General features: G+C 39.8%; 1 protein-coding gene across 6 annotated transcripts; it reads left to right on the top strand.

The window, feature by feature from the left end:
* Nucleotides 1–1,094: 1,094 nt before the first annotated feature.
* On the top strand, nucleotides 1,095–18,839 carry LOC118413342. 6 transcript variants are annotated; one of them, XM_035816681.1, is made up of 5 exons: nucleotides 1,095–1,156; nucleotides 6,197–6,279; nucleotides 7,840–8,118; nucleotides 8,704–9,048; nucleotides 9,694–10,257. In XM_035816681.1, exons 1-5 carry the CDS (start codon nucleotides 1,152–1,154, stop codon nucleotides 9,816–9,818), a joined length of 837 nt encoding a protein of 278 aa, XP_035672574.1. In that variant the 5' UTR covers nucleotides 1,095–1,151; the 3' UTR covers nucleotides 9,819–10,257. The 6 variants fall into 6 exon arrangements, with proteins under 6 accessions (XP_035672574.1, XP_035672573.1, XP_035672576.1 ...); XM_035816680.1 differs by lacking the exon at nucleotides 1,095–1,156 and adding an exon at nucleotides 4,275–4,424; XM_035816679.1 differs by lacking the exons at nucleotides 1,095–1,156; nucleotides 6,197–6,279; nucleotides 7,840–8,118; nucleotides 8,704–9,048; nucleotides 9,694–10,257 and adding exons at nucleotides 4,313–4,424; nucleotides 15,443–15,525; nucleotides 17,048–17,329; nucleotides 18,281–18,839.
* Nucleotides 18,840–19,119: the final 280 nt, after the last annotated feature.

The raw sequence follows: 19,119 nt of genomic DNA, 5'->3' as shown, positions 1-19,119 counted from the left end.
GTTGGCCCTGTCTCAGAAGGAGAGGGTACACCTAGCGATGTACGCCAAAAGGACATGATTTCATTCTAGCACGTCATGCTTTACAAATGTTCCCAGCACTGTATCCATTACGTACCAGCTCGTTACTGTTCCTGGCACAAGGTATTACAAATAAACATCATGGAAACGTCAGCAAATTTTATGGATGGAGATCTACCCGCTATCTGCGCTCGAGCATGATGCATGACAATAAATCATGATATGACAAAGTCACAAAGTCTAAGGTCACAAAAAATTCCAAAAACACGTCCTTATGAATAAAATTCATTTTATGACAGGTATTTAGCAGTGCCTTGTGCTTCACCATGGGGTCATGTGTGACGCACAGACAGGAAGAACTTATTGGAAGAACGTTGGATAATTTGTTATTCTATTGTGATTGTAATTGTAATACGTAAACGGGTAAATAAAATTCGTTGATTCCGTTGGGACAAGGCACTAATGGTCACTAATTTGATGGTTCACGATTCTGACAGGATCGGTACCAGGTTACTGTTATTTGAAGACTCATTTGAAGACTACAATATGGAGGAATGGCTTTCATACACGTCCATACCAAGACAAACTGCTAAATAAATCTATTGACGACCGCAGGTGAAAGCCGAAGGCGTCAGCTACCCTTACTTTCTCAATTTTTCCAACAAATATAAATAGGTTCAAACATGTTCAAACCTTCAATTGTAATTGTTTGGACAATTTAGAACTTTAGTGAATGAAATATTCTTTTACTCAAAACAGTTACAACTTATTAGAAATATTATTCAAAATCCCTCTCGGTGCCTCTGAATGGACTCTATGGGTCAATAAGATGTAGAAATGTTGTCTCTTACATTTGCACATTAGAAGTAAACAGTAGGTCACGTGAGGTAAATCCTACGTTGTCGGACAGGATGGTGAGAGGTCATCTTTGACGTCATGTACACACTCGATTACATTGAATAATTTGATACAAATCAATTTGTTTAAGCTCCCATGTTCAGCCAAATTGTTCATGCTCAGTCATCCTTAAATTCAGACAAAATACAGGGTGCGACAAAAAAGTGAAGAAAATTCAACAGGCTTTCAACAGGGTCGGACATTCAGTAGCTATAGCTCCTTAAAGAATTGTCACCATGCGGTGAGTACGACTAGTTTCTGTTAAAATGTTATGAAACGTCAGTTTTACAGGGATTTCGCAGAACAGTTGGTCGTAAAAGTTTTGCAGTGTATTTGGTGAGTTAGTTGGTAACAGGGAAAGACTGAAGTGATTGTGACAGTGAGACTGAAAAATAGCTGATTCAAGAAATTATGGTTTATTCTTTTTTTTTGCCACCGTCATGAAGGATCTTTATAACAAAATGCCATACCATTTCTTTTGTCATTCTGCTTATGGTACAAAGTCGCATTATTTGTATAGATTAGTCCCTCATTTACTTCGTCAAGAAGGTTACGTGATCCAGAATGAGTTGAGTGGAAAACATTAAGAGATATTTGTAGTAATGAGTTAGTAGACTAAATATATAGATTTCGATCAGGAAGAAACTGTTATACGGTACCCCAACTTTCAATTTATAAGTGAATTTGAAGTGAATATTGGACATTTTGTTCAGCATGCAAGCGATAATTTATAAGGTCAAATATTCGGCTACATCCGGTCCATTTCTCATACTACGGGAAAGCTCCTCCCCACAGATATGTTACTTTAGCACCACACTCTATTATGTCCGGTGACGTCAACACATGTGGCCAATGGCAAAACACGTAGACAAAGGGAATGTGGAACAACAGAAGTGCGCAGAAGGTGCGCCGTGCTATTGGCACTCGGCCATTACCACATAAGAAGTCATTCCGATCATTTCAGAGGAATTCAAAATTCATTCTGTTACACACCATGATTTTGTACTTATGTGTCCCTATTACTGTAAATACATATAAGTTCGCGGGGATTGAATTTCGCGGTAGCGGGAAAAAGGACTTTTCGCGGTGGATTTAATTTCGCGGTAACACCATAAACCGCGAACATTAATCCACCGCGAACATTTCTGCATTTACAGTATATATATCTAATGATTTAAGAGCCTTTAACTACATGTAAAGGCTATGATGCTGCAAGACGATACTTTCATTAAGTCCACTCTGGTCACCGTAATGGCAGAATAATTGCTGCTAGATAACAAAACATACGTATGAAGATATCAAATCATCTGCCACTAGACGACTGCAGACATCTGGAAAAGTGCCAGAGGGAGTATGTGAATATCTCTCTCCTAATGCTAGCTTGAATCTTGTTCGATCGGTCTGTCCCTAGCACGAGGCCCATCAGGCAAAAAATGATTTGTTGTGTAAGCGGCGTACGTTTCGTACGTTTGTATGTAATAATGACAACTTCCTTGCAATGGACAACAGCTGTATTGCATACAGGGTGCTGACAATGGTTTCGTTGTATGCTTGGTGGTGCCGTGGTTGCTCTTTACCCACAGAACCGAGAAATATTAAATTTGGTACCTGATAAACAAGTGTGGACGCTGAAAAACTGTGGAACGTTATGCCGGTGTGACAGCGATCTCGCCCCCTCAGCGATCTCGCCGCGAGATCACTAGGGTTTTCGCCCCCCTTTAGCGTTTTCGCCCCCCCCCCCCCCCAAGAGCAGCTGGTTATTACATATTACAGGTGCGCTACCTGGTACTATACTGCACCTGGGGAGTAACGTATATGGTGTGTTACCTGGTACCTATATGGCACCTTATTACCGTACCGTAAGATGTCATACCTCGAAAGTCGATACTATATTGTTCGGTGCAAACATGACATTGAAATGAAAAAGACAATTTTTGCAGCTGAGGTGGCTTAAAAACAGTGCTACTGCGAACGTATAAATCAACACCGTCTATGGTGCGGAATACGTCAGCTATATATATATTTCAATTTGTCACAGTGTTTTCTTTCTTGTGCTAGAAACATTTCCAAAGCACTAACAAAAACACACTTGAATAATAGTTTCTTTATTATAAACACTATCTACGCGCAAGTTGATATAGCTGTTGCTAAATGCTACACAAACACTGGTAAAGTACCAGTCTTAAGAAACACGGGTAAATGCATCAGTTCCTAAATACTAGAAAAAACAGTCATGTTGGAGGTGAAGATATCCCTTGGCCAGGTGCATACTGTAAATGCATTTAAGTTCGCCATGGGGTTCACCATGGGGTCATGCGAGACGCACAGCTCGTAGTAGGGTGCGACGAGACAGGAAGAACTTCGTATCAACATACAATGTACGCTTGAATGCGCTGGATAATTTGATATTCTATATTATGATTGCAACACGTAAACGGGTAAATAACGTTAGCTGATTCCGTTGTGACAAGGCACAAATTTGACGGTTCGCCATTCTTACAGGATCGGTGCCTGGTTACAGTTATTTGAAGACTCATTTGAAAACTACAATATGGAGGAATGACTTTGATACACGTCCATACCATGACAAACTGCTAAATAAATCTATTGTATAGATTACCACAGGCGAATGCCTCATTTTTTCACTAGTGCACATACATGTACATTGTTCAAATTTTACCTGAAGTTTTCATCCGTCTGTTGATGTATGATCTAGATGTCTTTTAAGGCTTAAAAGTAATATTAGCGGAAAGTGCAGACCCAAAGGTCACAAAACGGATCAAACACTTGACGATGTGAGCAAAATAATTCATTTTTCCCGATGACGCAAGAGACCAAGACTGTCTTTGTTGTTACAAACACTCGATTTTATCGGATGATTTGCTAACTTTATATGTACGACACATGTGCGTGAATTAGAGTGATGTTTGTCTTTGTGAATTGCATAGTGATCATCGTGGAAATTTATGTAACGTTATTATACCAAAGAGAAGGCATCGGCGTCAGCTACCGTACTTTCTCAATTTTTCCAACAAATATAAATAGGTTCAAACATGTTCAAACCTTCAATTCTAATTGTTTGAACAATTTAGAGCTTTAGTGACTGAATTATTTTTTCACTCAAAACGGTTCAAACTTATTAGAAATATTATTTAAAATCCCTCTCGGTGACTCGGAATGGAGTCTATGGGTCAATAAGATGAAAAAATATTGTCTCTTACATTTGTACATTAGAAGTATACAGTAGGTCACGTGAGGTATATTCTACGTTGTCGGACAGGATGGTGAGAGGTCATCTTTGACGTCATGTACACACTCGATTACATTGAATAATTTGATACAAATCGATTTGTTCAAACTCCCATGTTCAGCCAAATCGTTTATGCTCAGTCGTACTTAAAAACAGACTGCAAAATACAGGGTGCGACAAAAACGTGAAGAAAATTCAACAGGCTTGGCTTTCAACAGGGTCGGACATTCAGTAGCTCCTAAAGAATTGTCACCATGCGGTGAGTACGACTAGTTTCTGTTAAAATGTTATTATAGAAACGTCAGTTCTACAGGGATTTCGCAAAACAGTTGATCGTAAAAGTTTTGCAGTGTATTTGGTGAGTTAGTTGGTAACAGGGAAAGTTGGCAGTGAGCTGGCACAGACGGAAGGCACGGACTGCCTCGGAGTGAGACTGAAAAATAGCTGATTCAAGAAATTATGGTTTATTTCTTTTCTGCCGCCGTCATGAAGGATCTTTATAAAAAATGCCTTACCATTTCTTTTGTCATTCTGCTTAAGGTACATTATTTGCATAGATTAGTCCCTCATTTACTTCGTCAAGAAGGTTATGTGATCCAGAATGAGTTGAGTGGAAAACATTAAGAGGTTTATGTAGTAATGAGTTAGTAGACTAAATATATAGATTTCGTTCAGGAAGAAACTGTTATACGGTACCCTAAATTTCAATTTATAAGTGAATTTGAAGTGAATATTGGACATTTTGTTCAGCATGCAAGCGATAATTTATAAGGTCAAATACTCGGCTACATCCGGTCCATTTCTCATACTACGGGAAAGCTCCTCCCCACAGATATGTTACTTTAGCACCATACTCTATTATGTCCGGTGACGTCAACACCTGTGGCCGTTGGCAAAAGACATAGACAAGGGGAATGTGGAACAACAGAAGTGCGCAGAGGGTGCGCCGTGCCATTGGCACTTGGCCATTACCACATAATAAGTCATTCCGATCATTTCAAAATGTGTTCCAAACCATGATTTTGTAGCTGTATTTGTCTCGCCTGGTATTAAACAATTTACTACGATACCCCTTATCTACATGTAAATGTTATGGTTATGATGCTGGAAGAATTTGCTTTCATTAAGTCGACTCTGGTCACCGTAATGACAGAATTATTGCTGCTAGATAACAAAACATACGTATGAAGATATCAAATCATCTGCCACTAGACGACTGCAGACATCTGGAAAAGTGCCAGAGGGAGTATGTGAATATCTCTCTCCTCATGCTAGCTTGAATCTTGTTCAATCGGTCTGTCCCTAGCACGAGGCCCATCAGGTAAAAAATGATTTGTTGTGTAAGCGGCGTTTTGTACGTTTGTATGTAATAATGTAACTTCCTTGCAATGAACAACAGCTGTATTGCATACAGCGTGCTGACAATGGTTTCGTTGTATGCTTGGTGGTGCCGTGGTTGCTCTTTACGCACATAACCGACAAATATTAAATTTGGTACCTGATAAACAAGTGTGGACGCTGAAAAACTGTGGAACGTTATGCCGGTACTGTCATCTTGTTCCCGAATATGAAGCGTCTTGTATGAACGAATGAATCAAATTTATTGCTAAAGAAAGGCTTACGGCATAAGGAAACATTAACAATAGCAAGAGCATGCCATTGGGTTGTTAGGTTTGGGGTTACATATCAAAGCCCATCAATGTTTTATTTCAGGTGGCATGACTAGGAGAGACCCTGCAGTTATCACTATCAATACATCATAGATCCATCGAACAAATTGCTGCGGATATCCATTGTTACAGAAAGCCAACAATGTCTTTAAGACAAGTAGGTATTGGAATGAAGCTGGAGAAACAGCGACATATGTTTTGCCTCAGCTCAAGTTCCTTGGCTACCTAAAGATACCTGTCGCCTTTCCCATGCATAGCACTTGGGACGTGACGTGACGTGATGTTATATGTGATTTAGCATCATCAGCAATAGTTGTGACCTCTGCCTTAATCTAAATGACAATGATTTCTCCCATTTTAGAGTCATCCTCGGTTTTCTGCTTTGTCTCACCCTTGTGCTCTATGTGGCTCCTGTTGGCGGAAGGGGAGTTAAAAGAACCAAAAGTACGTATTGCGGATTGTTATACACATGCATTTGAATATAATTGTGCAAACCAACTGGGTATCAATTGATGATGAAGGGTTGTTTCAAGCACCCTTCTTTAACACATAAGTGTCTGATTTTCCGTAACATGGTGTTTGTGGCAGGTGGAAGATTAGTAATCTCCAACAAGATCCACGGTGGCGTAATTAAAGTATCAAACTTACCGGTGCTCATTTGACTCCGGATATACTCCCTGGCCAGCTTTGATACTACCTTTTGGCACCGTAGGATCTACCACGAGATTTGAAGATTAGCACATAACAATAATGCAAACAAGAGTTCGGAGACCTCATATCTGCATGAAATATTCTTATTATGCAAATGACTTTCAGATCTGCATAAGCTACGCGTGGTTATGCACTCCTTTAACTATCTTACATAGGCCACCATGTTGACAGTCCAGTTATGTACTACTCAGAAAATTATGGTACTTTTGCTTTAATTATGCAAATTAGGGTATATTTTGTATCTGCTAATCTTACTCCTGCAACAAACTAAACGTTACATTGTATTTGAGTCATATAATGGAAAACACTGTAAATAAAGATTTCCTCATTAATGTAAACTTCATTAATGTACGCATCAATAATTTACACTTCATTTTGTACATCTCTTCCGTCGTTCCCTTGTTCCGTTATTCTCATTGAAAGAGGTTGACAAAACCGTCCTTGCAGTTTTAGAGCAAGCTGAAATATGCAAGGGCCCCAAATATGCATGATTCCTTGCGTGACAATGTATCTGTCACAAAAATAGCAGGTTCAGGTCAGCGACACACCAAAACTATATCTAATTTTTCATGAAGATAATAAGTCTCTAATTTGCATAATTGATTCAAAAGTGACATAATTCTTCTATGTAGCAAATGATTGGATTGTCAACATTGTGACCTGTATAATTTAGTTAAAGGTGTACATTAACCAAGCGTAGAATATGTAGCTGTGAAAGTCATCTGCATAATCAGAATATTTCATGGAGATATGATGTCTCCGAGCTCTTGGATATGGAATACTCCTGTCGTCAATGAATGAATTACAAAAGTCAATTCACGTATTCAAATTACGACTCGCCCTGCAGTCAGCAATTAATGTCAATTTACATAATACAAGAAGAGTTCGGAGACCTCATATTTCCATGAAATATTCTGATTATAAAAATCTCCTACCTGCCGCAAACTACATATGTTACATATATTTGAGTCCAAAAAAGAAAATTTTTCATGGAGATCATTATTAGCTGCGTTTGCTGAACATGAAGAAGGTTATCAGCACAATAGAGAAGTTCAATATCTTCTTCATGATAAAAATTGCAAATCATTACTGATTGAATTAACTAATCAACGGAAGTAGAGTAATAAATAAATTGCACATAAATGCGTGCTATTTACAACACATGTACATTTGGATCAATGAGATCAACACTGAAGTAAACGGGAGCCACAATTAATGTTATTGCAAAGATTAGTTACGAAGACATTATATTTAAACCGCAATTACTTCGAATTCATCGTGTCTATTTTCTAGAATTCAATTACGAGGACGCAAGAAGGGCGTACGCCAATACGGTTGCAACACTGGACGATGCCGTGGCTGAAGAGATTGGAATGGACACCTTCCTCAACGACCTGAGCGCGTACGCAGAGTATGACGGCACCCCACTCGCTGACCTACCCAATACGGACAGGATCACCATCCAACCTGAGCGCTGGGCTCTAACCTACACCGACCCACGGAGTCCAGGTGTCACCACAGCACTGTTCCTGCCCGAAACCAGTAACTTTGACCCGAATGTTGGGTTACCAGGTGTGTTTGTTAGTAGCAGTGATGACGCTATTTAATATCAAGACGACAGAACGGCGGTATGTATCAAAGGTTGGCCGATGGAAATCCTCGATTGTCCACGGAATATATTATTCGTCCACGTACGAATTTTGGAAGAAGAATTGATATTGTATTAATTTTGTACATGTATTATAAGCAATAATGAGTACGTTGTAGGAATCTTTTTTTATTCAATCATCAAAATATGTTTGTAGATCTGGGTATATTATAATAAGTCAACACGGGCAGATCTGGGGAGAGCTACAGTACGAATTTCTTCCTTAGAAATCATGATTTCAGTTCTGATGCGTGATTAATCGTGCAAGTTTAAGCGCTATTTTCGGATCAGTTATGACAATATAGTGGCAACTTTGCACATGTATTTGCAACATTGATACATCTAAACAAAGCTACAAAATCAGTGAAGAGCTGAATTTACTCGTTTTTCTGTATTTTGATTCTATATTTCAAAATCACGGTCAGGTCACAAGGAACTACAAAACATCAAAACATGTCGAACTGTAGAACTGACCGTGATTTTGAAATATGTTTCTCATTTCTTTGAAGACGAGCTTCCAGGCTACGCCATCGCAGCCCTTAGAGAGAGATACCCACGGTACTACGAGAGATACCTGTCAGACCTGGAAACGAATTATGCCAACTCGCGCACCAACGTGGAGTTTGACGACGCCACGTATGGGACGGAAATCGACGTCCCCTACCGGCCCACACACACTGACCTGGGGGATGGATTTGCTTTTGAGCATTTTGGGACCACCCCTGGCCGTCTGAATGATACGATCCAAGCTACAGCCCCGAGCACCACCGAAAGTTATTTTACAGGGGCTGGTGTTATAGGGGGTGTACGTATGATTTGGGTTGGATGTTTTCCAATCAAAGTTAAACTCAATGGTACGTTGCTGTTTTCTACCAATGTCATGTGATTGTTTCAAGGCCAATTTGAGAGTTATCAAAATGTATTGCAAGCATGCAGCGACAATCCAAGGAGAATTGTGTATGAGTGTCTGCACGCGTATGTATATGTGTAAAGGTCGTGATACATTTTCTATCTGAAAATGAATGTTTTGAAAGATACTAGAATATTGGTACGTTATAACTTGACGACAGATACATAGCATCTATATCAGACAGTGTGTCATGTGTTATGAAAATCTATAACAGTGAGATTTACGATTGGAAATCTGATTGTAGCACTGATTGTGCGTCAGTGAGGTAAAGTGAGATGGTACTTTGGGCATTTGTCCATGATTTGTGGGGTGGATTGTAATAGTGGCAAAAATACAGTTTATTTCCTTCTATCGCCATTTCTGAACCAACCGACAGTTTAGCCTACCAGTGCACCAACATGTATACCTTTTTTTCCAAATCGATGAATAACGTTATACATTATTATATTGTGTGGTACCAACCAACGGGTGACACTTAAAAAAACAGTGCACTATTATAGATAATGCTACATTAAAAGGAAACAGCGATACATTGTTGTATGCATAATTTCCTAGTATTAACTAATGCCTTTTTGTTTTTGTTTTGCAGCGGAGACAACCACAACCAAGCCACAGATCCAAGCCACAGACCCGAGCACCAACGAAAGTTACTTGATAGGGGCTGTTGTCCATGGAAATATGTTTTGGGTTGGAAATTCACTTTGTAACCTCTGAACCTGATCTAATGCATTTAAGTGCGCCTCCTGCCAGGATTTAAGGGCTCCGTAGTCTGTGATTACTAGTCTGTTGTCTTTTATTAGTCTTTATATCTGTATCCATTGTATCTTTAATTCGGGACGAGGGCTATCAAAGGTGCCACCACCTGTTCCCTCATCCTATATCTTGAGTGCATTTTTAATCAACAAAGCTGTGGACTAAGTTAAGTTAAGTACATAAAGAAAAGCAGTCAGTGAGATATATCAGTGAGTTCAGTTTGAATGGCGAGTCTGCTCCGGAATATCATTTGAATACAATTAGAATTCACACCCTATGAATTTGTAACTGAGAGTGGCGTCCCCGTGGTAGCTTGAGTTGTTTTTGGCCCCCCAAAGTCTGCACTTTAGCAATCAGAACATTGACATCATTGACTGGTGAAGGGGGCATGGGTTCCCCTAGCCTCCTTCACCAATCAATGGTGTCAATGTTCTGATTGCTAAAGTTCAGACTTTTGGGGGCCCAAAACAATACTAGTAGTGTAAAGGTGCTGAGCCTTGCAAATCGAAACACCAGTATTCATGATGTTCAAGACTTCCTAAGATCCCTTCACTTTTGAGGTGGCGTTTTTAACCAAACACGCAAGGGTGCTACTGGCACTGAGGCCTGTTAGAGATGGGGTCAGTTTATCAGAAAATGGAGAAATTGAGTTTTGAAGTCTTGCTTCAATCACTGTGCTTCAAAGAAAATTCAGAAAGTAATACCCAAAACCTGCAACGTATAGATCTACCCTTATAGCCAACGTTATACTAACGGTCAATACGGAGCGCAAACATATGAAGCACTTCAATCATACACCACTGACAATGAATGTAACTTAGCTGCTTTTTAGATAATCTGATATTTTGCACCTTATTAAACATAATTATGCCATCTAGAAACGTTGTAGATATATAGATATATTTAACGTTATATACGTCAGACTAGTCATTCATAATCAATCTAACACCTTGCACGAGGCAGATATCAGTATACGGAAAGCGAGTAAAATGGAGACTAACTGTCAGATATTACTTATGATATTGGTAATGATCCAGTTACATTTGCTCGCGCACCGCAGCCCACTACTTTTTGGGAACTTGCTTCGAATTTCCATCCTCAATAAAATGTAGAAATAGAAGTTGAACATTCATTGCATGTCATTTTTGTGTCAACATATATAGCATTCCCATTCTGATCATAAGCCGCAGACAGACTAGGTGAAATTAAGTAACGAGTAACATCAATAGTTTTCTACACTGTTCTAGCCTGGTATTCAGCCGTATACCAAAGCTCTCGAGTCTCTTCTGTCCTGTCCGTATAAAATACGTGTCATACCTGTATGACGACCCTTCGTTTATCATGTGACTGTTACAGGTAACAGTTACGTCTACAATTCTACACAAAAACTAACGTCAACGATAACGCTCATGTCATACGTCATTCTTTGTGGACTTTCTACTGCCTGGCACAGATGATACACAAACAGTCACGAGTCTCGTGACAAGTAATTTGACCCTGTTAGTCACCAACAAAAATAGGCGGAGAATGGGACGGGTTCAATATGCAATATGCAATGGTGCCAGTTACAGCCCCGCACAGCAGAGTTTTAGTTTCTACCGGTACCAGACTCCCGCCTGGCCAATGATAATAGGGGACTTGGGCCAAGTTAGGAATAAAATTCTAGTAGAAGTTGATTGGCCTAAGAGTGAACTGAACCGGCGGGATAGTTGTTCGCTGAATAGAATGCAAAAGACTGACTGAGATACCATGGCAACGTATTTGTCCCTATTTGGCCAAATTCTTCTCTTTTGTTATCCAGCTGACATGCCTGCTTGAAGACTAGCAGAGTTTGTGTTACACAGACTATAGGTGAACTGTATTTAAATTTACTATTGACGTAAATGTATGTTAGATAATATCCTTGTGTACGGTCACTACAGTGAAATATGTCTAACAGAATATTTGGGGCATACAAAAAGTCATTTGTCAAAGTAAAAATCTGCTTAGCTCAGAAATCTTATTTCTATTGGTCCCTTCTCTATCTATATACGATGAGAGGGGGGGGGGGGGGTTAACTGTTTTCACAATAGGAGCAACAAGACAATTGATGATAACGTTATGTTAACGTTAATTTCTGGTCCTAACAGACATTAATTTCACTGTTTTTCGCCAGGTTCCGCGAGCCGTGTCGAGCCGTCGTCACAACACACGTCCCTGTCGCCATGTTCATCGTCTGGACATTGACAAGTATTCATGGAAGTGTTTTTCTGCACACGGCACGTGTTCTACTGTCGGTAACGAGTGTCCTTTTAGTCGTGCGCCTCGCCAAGGCCATCATACACATGAAGGACTTAGTGGCCCTCCCGCACCCCAAAGGGTTGGTCCAGTCTCAGAAAGAGAGGGTACACCTAGCGATGTACGCCAAAAGGACATGATTTCATCTTAGCACGTCATGCTTTACAAATGTTCCCAGCACTGTATCCATTACAAGGTATTACATATAGACATCATGGAAACGTCAACAAATATTATGGATTGAGTCTACCCGCGATTTGCACTGGAGCATGATGGCGCTAAATTATGACATCACAAAGTCACAATGTCTAAGGTAAAAAAAATTCAAAACACACGTCCTTATGAATAAAATTTGCTTTAACTAGGAAACTAATGGGTTGGCAGGTATTCAGCAGTGCCCTGCGCTTCGCCGTGGGGTCATGTGTAACTCACAGCTCGTAGTAGGGTGCAACGAGACAGGAAGAACTTCTTATCAACATACAATGTACGCTAGAGTGCGTTCGATAATTTGTTATTCTATTGTGGTTGCAAAACGTAAACGCGTAAATAAAGTTCATTGATTCCGTTGGGACAAGGCACAACTTTGACGGTTCGCCAGTCTTTAATACGGCAGGATCGGTGCCTGGTTACAGTTATTTGAAGACTTATTTGAAGACTGCAATATGGAGGAATGACTTTGATACACGTCCATACCTTGACAAACTGCTAAATAAATCTATAGTATAGATGACCGCAGGTGAATACCGAACGCCAATGCCTCCTTTTTTCCACTAGTGCACATACATGTACATTGTTCAAATTTTACCGAAATTTTACTGAAGTTTTCCTCCGTCTGTTGATGTATGATCTAGTAGTCTTAACTAGTATTAGCAGAATGTACAGAACCAAAGGTGACAAAACCGATCAAACACTTGGCAATGTGAGCAAAAATAATTTATTTTCCCCGATGACGCAAGAGACCAAAACTGTCTTTGTTATTACACACACTTGATTTTATCGGGTAATTTGCGGTTGTTTGGTGTGTGTCCACACGACATGACACCTGTACATGAATAAGAGTGATAAAGTGATGTTGGTTTTTGTATATTGTATAGTGAATTGTCGTATATATCGCTCTACGCATATTGATGTCTGTGGAAATCCATGTAATGTTATTCTACAAACGAGAAAACATCATGATCAGCTAAAGAAATCTCACGGAAAAGGTGGAAAGTTTACGATAGTCCCCGGCTTCCCAAAACGTTGTTCATGGGTCAATAAGATGGAAAAATATTGTCTCTTATTGTATATGAGAAGTAAACAGTAGGTCACGTGAGGTATCTCCTTCGTCTCACACGATGGTGAGAGGGCATCTTTGACGTCATGAACACACTCGATTACGTTCGATAATTTGGCACCCATGTTCAGCCAAATTGTTTATGCTCAGTCATCCATAAAAACAGACAAAATACAGGGTGCGGCAAAAACGTGAAGAAAATTCAACAGGCTTTCAACAGGGTCGGACATTCAGTAGCTATAGCTCCTCAAAGAATTGTCACCATGCGGTGAGTACGACTAGTTTCTGTTAAAATGTTATGAAACGTCAGTTTTACAGGGATTTCGCAAAACAGTTTATCGTAAAGGTTTTGCAGTGTATTTGGTGAGTTAGTTGGTAACAGGGAAAGTTGGTAGTGAGCTGGCACAGACGGAAGGCACGGACTGCCTCGGAGTGAGACTGAAAAATAGCTGATTCAAGAAATTATGGTTTATTTCTTTTCTGCCGCCGTCATGAAGGATCTTTATAAAAAAATGCCTTACCATTTCTTTTGTCATTCTGCTTAAGGTACATTATTTGCATAGATTAGTCCCTCATTTACTTCGTCAAGAAGGTTATGTGATCCAGAATGAGTTGAGTGGAAAACATTAAGAGATTTATGTAGTAATGAGTTAGTAGACTAAATATATAGATTTCGTTCAGGAAGAAACTGTTATACGGTACCCTAACTTTCAATTTATAAGTGAATTTGAAGTGAATATTGGACATTTTGTTCAGCATGCAAGCGATAATTTATAAGGTCAAATATTCGGCTACATCCGGTCCATTTCTCATACTACGGGAAAGCTTCTCCCCACAGATATGTTACTTTAGCACCATACTCTATTATGTCCGGTGACGTCAACACCTGTGGCCGTTGGCAAAAGACATAGACAAAGGGAATGTGGAACAACAGAAGTGCGCAGAGGGTGCGCCGTGCCATTGGCACTTGGCCATTACCACATAATAAGTCATTCCGATCATTTCAAAATGTGTTCCAAACCATGATTTTGTAGCTGTATGTGTCTCGCCTGGTATTTAACAATTTACTACGATACCCCTTATCTACATGTAAATGTTATGGTTATGATGCTGGAAGAATTTGCTTTCATTAAGTCGACTCTGGTCACCGTAATGAGAGAATTATTGCTGCTAGATAACAAAACATACGTATGAAGATATCAAATCATCTGCCACTAGACGACTGCAGACATCTGGAAAAGTGCCAGAGGGAGTATGTGAATATCTCTCTCCTTATGCTAGCTTGAATCTTGTTCAATCGGTCTGTCCCTAGCACGAAGCCCATCAGGCAAAAAACGATTTGTTGTGTAAGCGGCGTTTTGTACGTTTGTATGTAATAATGACAACTTCCTTGAAATGGACAACAGCTGTATTGCATACAGCGTGCTGACATTTCGTTGTATGCTTGGTGGTGCCGTGGTTGCTCTTTACCCACAGAACCGACAAATATTAAATTTGGTACCTGATAAACAAGTGTGGACGCTGAAAAACTGTGGAACGTTATGCCGGTTCTGTCATCTTGTTCCTGAATATGAACGTCTTGTATGAACGAATGAATCAAATTTATTGCTAAAGAAAGGCTTACGGCATAAGGAAACATTAACAATAGCAAGAGCATGCCATTGGGTTGTTAGGTTTGGGGTTACATATCAAAGCCCCTCAAAGTTTTATTTCAGGTGGCATGACAGGAGAGACCCTGCAGTTATCACTATCAATACATCATAGATCCATCGAACAAAATGCTGCGGATATCCATTGTTACAGAAAGCCAACAATGTCTTTAAGACAAGTAGGTATTGGAATGAAACTGGAGAAACAGCGACATATGTTTTGCCTCAGCTCAAGTTCCTTGGCTACCTAAAGATACCTGTCGCCTTTCCCATGCATAGCACTTGGGACGTGACGTGACGTGATGTTATATGTGATTTAGCATCATCAGCAATAGTTGTGACCTCTGCCTTAATCTAAACGACAGTGATTTCTCCCATTTTAGAGTCATCCTCGGTTTTCTGCTTTGTCTCACCCTTGTGCTCTATGTGGCTCCTGTTGGCGGAAGGGGAGTTAAAAGTACGAAAAGTACGTATTGCGGATTGTAATACACATGCATTTGAATATAATTGTGCAAACCAACTGGGTATCAATTGATGGTGAAGGGTTGTTTCAAGCACCCTTGTTTAACACATAAGTGTCTGATTTTCCGTAACATGGTGTTTGTGGCAGGTGGAAGATTAGTAATCTCCAACCAGATCCACGGTGGCGTAATTAAAGTATCAAACTTACCGGTGCTCATTTGACTCCGGATATACTCCCTGGCCAGCTTTGATACTACCTTTTGGCACCGTAGGATCTGCCACGAGATTTGAAGATTAGCACATAACAATAATGCAAACAAGAGTTCGGAGACCTCATATCTGCATGAAATATTCTGATTATGCAAATGACTTTCACATCTGCATAAGCTACGCGTGGTTATGCACTCATTTAACTATGTTACATAGGTCATCATGTTGACAGTTCAGTCATGTACCACTCAGAAAATTATGGTACTTTTGCTTTAATTATGCAAATTAGGGCATATTTGGCATCTGCTAATCATACTCCTGCAACAAACTACACGTTACATTGTATTTGAGTCATATAATGGAAAACACTGTAAATAAAGATTTCCTCATTAATGTACACTTCATTAATGTACGCACCAATAATTTACACTTCATTTTGTACATCTCTGCCGTCGTTCCCTTGTACCGTTATTCTCATTGAAAGAGTTTGACAAAACCGTCCTTGCAGTTTCAGAGCAAGCTGCTAGGGGCCCCAAATATGCATGGTTATTCCTTGCATGACAAGGTTTCTGTCCCAAAAAGTAGCAGGTTCAGGTCAGCGACACACCCAAAACTATATCTAAATTTTTCATGGAGATAATAAGTCTCTAATTTGCATAATTGATTCAAAAGTGACATAATTCTTCTATGTAGCAAATGATTGGATTGTCAACACTGTGACCTGTATATTTTAGTTAACCAAGCATAGAATATGTAGATGTAAAAGTCATCTGCATGATCAGAATATTTCATGGAGATATGATGTCTCCGAGCTCTTGGATATGGAATACTCCTGTCGTCAATGAATGAATTACAAAAAGTCAGTTCACGTATTCAAATTACGATTCGCCCTGCAGTCAGCAATTTACATATTACAAGAAGAGTTCGGAGACCTCATATTTCCATGAAATATTCCGATTATACAAATCTCCTACTTGCCGCAAACTACATATGTTACATATATTTGAGTCCAAAAAAGAAAATTATTAGCTGCGTTTGCTTAACATGAAGAAGGTTATCAGCACAATAGAGAATTTCAATATCTTCTTCATGATAAAAAATGAAAATCATTACTGATTGAATTAACTAATCAACGGAAATAAAATAATAAATAAGTTGCACATAAATGCGTGCAATTTACAACACGTGTACATTTGGATCAATGAGATCAACACTGAAGTAAACGGGAGCCACAATTAATGTTATTGCAAAGATTAGTTACGAAGACATTATATTTAAACCGCAATTACTTCGAATTCATCGTGTCTATTTTCTAGAATTCAATTACGAGGACGTAAGAAGGGCGTACGCCAATGCAGTTAGTACCCTCGGCGATGCCGTGGCTAATGAGATTGGGATGGACACCTTCCTCAACGATCTGAGCGCGTACGCAGAGTATGACGGCACCCCACTCGCTGACCTACCCAATACGGACAGGATCACCATCCGACCTGATGAGCACTGGGCTCTAACCTACACCGACCCACAAAGTCCAGGTGTCACCACAGCACTGTTCCTGCCCGAGACCAGGAACTTTGACCCGAATGTTGGGTTACCAGGTGTGTTTGTCAGCAGCAGAGATGACGCTCTCTGTGTAATATCACAGCGGTTATGTGTCAAAGGTTGATCGACGAAATTCTCGATTGTCCGTGCACGGAATGTACAGATTTTGGAAGAACATCAGCTACCTGTATGTAAAAGAACGTGCAAACAGTGCAGGTCAAACATGGTGGAAGACGACACACATTTTATCAAACTGCTCTTTCTGTGATCACGAAAGAAAAGAGCTGTTTGAAGAGGTCACCAAATTCCATCCAAACTTCTTAACATTCACCGACAAAAAGAAAACAATTCTCCTTCTAACTTCACAAAACACACACATAATAGAAAAGGTGGGATCTTTCGTCTTCCACTGTCTTCGAAAAAGGAGTCGAACCCAATAACCCAGGATATAGAGTTAGCTTTTACTAGTTTTAGACTAGAGTAGACACCTTTGATATTGTTTTTTTACCTTGTCTGAATCTCTCATGTTACCTGCAATTAGCCCACGGGCAAGACTTTGCAATAAACTTTATTATTAATTTTGCATATGTAGTATCAGCAATACTGAGAAAGTTGTAGGAATACTTTTTATTCAATCATCAAAATATGTAATATGTATATCTGTGCAATGAGTCAACATAGACAGATCTGGGGAGAGCTGCAGTGTATATTTTCTGTCAATCATTTCTTCCTCAGATTATGATTTCAGTTTTGGAATGTGATTAATCGTGCAAGCCTAAGGGCTATATTTGTGATTAATCATGACAATATAGTTGTAATGTTTGATATGTATTTGCAACAATGATACATCTAAGAAAAGCTACATAATCAGCGCGAAGAGCTGAATTTACTCGTTTTCCTATATATATTTTGTGATCAGCAATTCTACTGGTGACATGTTTCATGTTTTTTTTTTTAGTTCATTGTGACCTGGCCGTGTTTTTTAAATGTTTCTCATTTCTTTGAAGACGAGCTTCCAGGCTACGCAATCGAAGCCATCAGAGAGAGGTACCCGCTGTTCTACGAGCGATACCTGTCAGACCTGGAAACGAATTATGCCAACTCGCGCACCGACATGGAGTTTGACGACACGACGTACGGGCCGGACGCCGACGGCGCCTATCCTCAGCGAACCGACGTGGGAGGTGGATTTGCCCTTGAGCGTATCGGGACTGCCCATGACCGCCTGGCGATGACCTATCCGTTAGAAGTCGGCACAGGACGGAGCACCAACGAAAGTTATTATATAGAGGCTGGTATTGAGTATGGGGCCTTTACAAGGCTTTGGGTTGGACAGTTTCATGTCCAAGCTGAACGCAATGGTACGTTGCTGTTTTGTACCAAATTGAATGTCATGAGTTTCAATGCCAATTTGGGGGATACCAAAATGTATTGCATGCGGGGGCGTACTAAAGAGAAATGTAATTTTCTGCGTACTTATGTATATGTGTCAAGGTCGTGATACATTTTCTATCTGGAAATGAATATTCTAAAAGATATTAATTAAAATATATTCCAGACATTCTTTCATTGGTATCTAATTTATATCAGACAGTAAAAGTGTGCCATGAAAATTTATAACCATGAGATTTGCGATTGGAAACAAGATATTGGTGCCTCTGATTGTAGCAGGAATTGTAAGTCAGTAAGATAAAGTGTAGCCTGGATACCAGACCCCAGCCCGATATCAAATAGATATTCTTGAGATCGGGCTGGGGTCTGGTATCCAGGCTAGATAAAGTGAGATGGTACTTTGTGCATTTGTCCATAATTTGTGGGGTGGATTGTAATAGTGGCAAAAATACAG

Source organism: Branchiostoma floridae, chromosome 4 (assembly GCF_000003815.2).
Source record: "Branchiostoma floridae strain S238N-H82 chromosome 4, Bfl_VNyyK, whole genome shotgun sequence".
Classification (NCBI taxonomy): domain Eukaryota; kingdom Metazoa; phylum Chordata; class Leptocardii; order Amphioxiformes; family Branchiostomatidae; genus Branchiostoma; species Branchiostoma floridae.
This window is presented reverse-complemented; position numbering and strand designations above follow the sequence as displayed.

Coding starts and splice junctions, on each gene's coding strand:
- LOC118413342 (XM_035816679.1), top strand. Junction 15,526..17,047: donor GGGAGTTAAAAGTACGAAAA/GTACGTATTGCG, acceptor TCTATTTTCTAG/AATTCAATTACGAGGACGTA. Junction 17,330..18,280: donor CCCGAATGTTGGGTTACCAG/GTGTGTTTGTCA, acceptor ATTTCTTTGAAG/ACGAGCTTCCAGGCTACGCA.